Below are 5,236 nucleotides of genomic sequence, written 5' to 3'. Positions count from 1 at the left end.
TCCGTAGTGATACTGCCTCGGAAACCCAAGGAGGGGTCGCTATGAGTCGGGCCGACTCGATGGCACATAACAACAACAACAACATCCTGTATAAGCAATATTTAAACGGTAAATTTAAAGAGTTAAATAGCAATTTGGTCTCATGCTGCACCAAAAGTTTTAGTACTCACTCACTAACCTAGGAGTCAGAATACCTGGATTTTGTTTCAGCCCTGTCATTAGCTAATATGGGCCCCACTTACCTCATCTACAAAAATAGGGGTTTGAAGCAGATGACTTCCAAAGCCCCATGCAGTTCAGAAAACTCACTCCATCTACTTATTCATCATCCACTCCCACTCCTCCAACCACCTATGCAAATTTTTACTGAGCTCTTACTATTATATGCCAAACATTCCACTAGGTAACGGGAAAACAGTACTTTCCCCGCCCTTGTGGAGTTCTGCAGCCCAGTCATCACGCATTTCTAAGATAGTGGTTCCTACACTTAATTCCTACCCCATTTACCATTAGTCGTTCACCAAACCGTATCTTACACTTTCGTCATGCTATTCCCACACGTTAGCCTCATCATCTTCCTTATTCAATTATTTACTATTAGAATCCTATTTCCCCATTAGTGAGGATTTTGCTTATTGGGTAGTATTATATACTATGGGGAAAATTAGCTGGCTGGCTGGATACTAAACACTTTTTAAGGACCTAAAGATTTGTTCAAATAATGAATGATTAGCTGAAAATATGGGTCCTCAGACTGATTTTAGGAGGTAGGAGAGGGTAAAGAATCAAGTACAGGTTTACCCTTCTATCTGGAAGTAGAACATTCCTATGAAACCTTTCGTAAGCAGACATGCAGAAAATGAAGAAACAATTACCACCGATTTATATGGGAAAATTTTTGAGCATTCTCAGACCCAAAAAATAGCCTATCAAACCATAACAAGTAACACACAAGACCTAAAATAACAGTAACATACAGTGTTAACAGATACAGTTCAAAGCTGTGGTGCATGATGCTGAGATGCTGAGTGTGGTTCTTGGGGAAAGCGCTTGGCAGTGCCACTCTCACTGCTGGGGGGCTGTACCACCTGTTTAGTGTCTCGCTATAAAACAAATGCTCAACAGTAGTTTCACTTTTTTTTCTTTTGGTTAAAGTAAAAATCCTCTTCAGATTTCTTTTGGTTAGCAAAAACAGGTACTAATGTAGTAGGTCTTTTGTAAAAGGGAAGTGGTGTAAAACAAACTTTCACTGGAATCCTAAGACAGTTGTGGGAAGTCTTACCAGTGGTCACTTGACTCAAGGAGCTCTGGTTGTGCAGTGCCTAAGGCATTTGACTGCTAATCAGAAAGTTGGTGGTTGAAACCCATCAGCCATTCCGCAGAACGAATCTACTTCTGTAAAGATTTACTGCCCAGGAAACCCAATGGTGTAGCTATGAGTTGGAATCGACTCGATGGCAATGGGTTTGGGTTTTTTTTTGGGGGGGGTTAGTCTCTTCAATCAGGATCTCTGCTGGTACAGTGGTTACAGCATTCAGCTGCTAACCAAAAGGTCAGCAATCTGAACCCACCAGCTGCTCCATGGAAGAAAGATGAGGCAGTCTACTTCCATAAAGATTTACAGCCTTGGAAACACTGTAGGGCAGTTCTACATTTTTCTAGAGGGCTGCTATGAGTTGGAATCAACTCAGTAGCAGTGGGTTTGGTTTTCTCTGTTTTGTAGTCTCTGAATCAAGGAATCTTTGTGGTGCAGTGGTTAAGCATTTGGCTGCTAACCGAAAGGTCAGAGATTTGAGCCCAATGGCTGCTCCATAGGAGAAACATAAGGCCTTTTGCTTCTGTAAAGATGTACAGCCTTGGAACTCTATGGTGCAGTTGTACACTGTCCTACAGGGTCATTGTGAGTCAGAATCGAGTCCACGGCAATGGGTTAGGTTTTGGTTTGGTTAGGCTTTGAATTACTTTGTAAATTCAGAAACTGTTTGAAATTAAGTATCATTTGTGAGGTATTATGTTCAGTATTCAAGAATAAATGTACTTGTAACCCTCAAAGATCAAACAACCCATTAGGGTCAAACATGTAACAAAAAAGTAAAATCTATATAAAAGTTTAAGCACAATCACAAATTCAAAAATCAAATTTTAAAAATAATTTTATCCAACTTTGCAAATGTCAAAAAAGTAGTATTAACAAAGTATAATAAACCATTGCTAAACACACACACACACACACACACACACACGAATCTTCTGTTATAGTTATGTCTCTATGTCCCTATTACCGAAAGTACTGTGTTTTGGCTTACATAATTCTATCATTTGAACTTGATGTGAAATATCTATTTCAGGGACTAATGTTAAAAACCACTGTGAGAACATTTTTTCACCCATGTAACTTTGGTTATGTGAATGCTATATATAATACTTACTGGGCTGCTCCTTCCCTGAGAAGATTATCATTGTTAAGCAGTAACCGAACATCTGTAACAAAACAAAACAAAAAATTATTGTATGTTTTCTGTATTACTTTTCTGTGGTGAAGAACGCAATAAAAGCTGATTATTGGGGTCATGTATTAATACCCACCTCCCCCGAATGCAAGCAAGATCAAAGTATCACAGTTGCCCAAAATAACCACACACACATGAACACACATCACTATATTTAAAAAACAAACAACAGATTTTGGTTAGGAAATAGGACAGGGTAAGAAATAACATGTATTTCATATTATAACATGTAGTTCATATCCTTCATAGTAGATGCAGGAGGGGACTGTAATGTACCTCCAGAAAATAAAGAGAGTTTAAGCTACATCAGAATATATATTAAAGTATTTTTTATTGAAAATCAAAGCACTTTGTAAAGCATAGAGGAAAAAAAATCACCTATAATTTCCTAAAACAAAATTCTATCCTAATCTTGGTGTATTTTCTTTCACTTGTTACTCTGCATACTGTTTCAAAAAGTACATAAAACAATCCTAACATTTTATTAAATGCTTTTTGAAGTTTTACTGTCTTTATTTCATGATTTGGATGACTTTACAGTAGTCCATTAAATGTAAAAAAAAAAAAATGCTTAATAATTCTGCTCTTTAATAAACATTTCTAAAAGCAAATTCTTTGTTATATAAATACTGGCTAACATTTTAAATTTTAGTTATTTTAATAAAATCAGTAACTTTTAAACATTTACATTCCTTTGATTATAAGAGAGGTGGTGGCACATTGGTTATGCACTTGGCTACTAACCAAAAAAGTCAGTGGTTCAAACCTACCAGCTGCTCTGCAGGAAAAAGATGTTGCAGTCTGCTTCCATAAAGATATATGGTCTTGGAAACCCTATGGGCAGTTCTACTCTGCCCTATGGGAGCTCTGGTAGCATAGTGCCTAAGGCACTTTGCTAACCAGAGGGCTGGCGGTTCAAACCCACCAGCCACTCCTCGGAAGGAAGATGGGGCAATCTACTTTCGTAGTGATACTGCCTCAGAAACCCAAGGAGGGGTCACCATGAGTCGGGTCCAACTTGATGGCACATAACAACAACAACAACAGGGTGGTTGTGAAGAGTAAATGACATCATCCATGTAAGGTGCTCTGTAAGCACTACATAGTGTCGTTTTAGTTATGGTCATCTTCATCGTTCCTGTTCATCAGTGACATCCAGCCACACTCAAAGATTTTACCTCTAACTTTTTAATGTCCAACTCAACGGCATATAACAACCACCACAACAACTCTGTCCTACAGGGTCATTATCAGTCAGAACTGATTCAATGAGTTTTTTGTTAGTTTTAAAACACATTTTCTAAGTAAAGTCCCTCTTTGGTAAACTGCTGAATCGTCTTTTATCTGTGTAATGGGATCCACGTTGGCTATATACATTTTTCATAGTATGGTCATGTGCTGCATAACATACATTCAGGTAACGTTTGATTGCATGTATGTCCATGGTCCAAATCCCCTGTAAAGTCTATTACATTACAGATTCAAAATGCAAACAATGATTCATAGTAACAAATGGAGGTTACTTTGCAATGTATATCAAAACATTATTATTACTACTGTATTACGTTAGTGATGTTTTAGTTTATTTGGAAATGTTTCTTTAATGTTTTTTATGCATAGAAAAGTACTCTAATATACTATATACTAAGACCAACATTTGACTAGCTGATGTTAATTACGAACTACAGCTAACTATTTTGACTTATGTACAGACATTATCTAAAAAAAGACTTAGGAATGGCACTCGTTCATAATCTGGGGACTGCCTGTATATAATATGGTACTTGCACAATGTCCAAATCACATAACGTCTTATTTCACAGAATGTATTGTGGACATTAAGTGACCCATGATTGTACATAGCTGCTTAATTTAGTTTATGAGTTTGGTAATATATTTTTATTCATAGAGTTTAAATTTTTACATAGTTTGATTCAAGACAGCTGTATTAATCCACCAGTATTGTCATGTGCCATATTAAGTCTTACAAATCATGGACTTAATATAAATGTTGTCACTTTTATTATAATTCATACCTATTTCCAAAATACTATAGAGTTAAACTATAAAATGATAGTGAATATACCCACTGCCATCGACTCGGATCTGACTCATAGCGACCTCTCCTTGGGTTTCTGAGACAGTATCACCTCCTTCCAAGGAGTAGCTGGTGGGTGTGAACCACCAGCCTTCTAGTTAGCAGTCAATACCTCAAGCATTATGCCACCAGAGCTCCTGACAGTGAATATAGATCTTACAAAGATGACAGTAAGATACACACTAATAGAAAAATAAGCAAATTACATAAATACATTTCTTTTATAGAATTGACCAAACAGCCAATAAACAAATAAAGAGACCTGAAACCTCTCATTTAAAAAATTTTAAAAAAGCAATAAAAACCATTTTCCCCTATCAAAATTTTCAAGATGAAAATATTCTTAAATAATTAACTGTTATTGAGATGTGGAGGAATGAAAGAGTGAGTACTCTCATGTATTGTGGATGGTAATATGAAGTATCTTTCTGGAAGGCAGTTTAGCAATATGCAAAAAAAGAGAAAAAAAATTAAAATATGCAGACTTTTTGACTAAGTGATATCATTTCCTTTTTACCCTGACATGACTGCTGCCCAAATATAAAAAATCCTATATATAAGGATTGCTTGTAATCTTACAATAACCTAGCTATCTTCCATTAAATGTCACTAGCGAGGACAAACAGTT

The 5,236-nt window shown here is 36.4% G+C and overlaps 1 protein-coding gene across 1 annotated transcript in view; it reads right to left on the bottom strand.

Moving 5' to 3' along the window:
• CAPZA2 (capping actin protein of muscle Z-line subunit alpha 2) overlaps positions 1–5,236 on the bottom strand; it is a 72,137-nt gene that overhangs the window by 28,040 nt on the left and 38,861 nt on the right. The window contains 1 exon segment of the mRNA XM_042782769.1: positions 2,430–2,481. Coding sequence (XP_042638703.1) covers positions 2,430–2,481 — 52 coding nt within the window.

The sequence above is a fragment of the Orycteropus afer genome, unplaced genomic scaffold (genome assembly GCF_000298275.1).
Source record: "Orycteropus afer afer isolate SDZICR_OR568_19922 unplaced genomic scaffold, OryAfe1.0 scaffold00462, whole genome shotgun sequence".
Taxonomy (NCBI): domain Eukaryota; kingdom Metazoa; phylum Chordata; class Mammalia; order Tubulidentata; family Orycteropodidae; genus Orycteropus; species Orycteropus afer.
The sequence above is the reverse complement of the archived record's forward strand: the minus strand, read 5'-3'. Positions and strand labels throughout refer to the sequence as shown.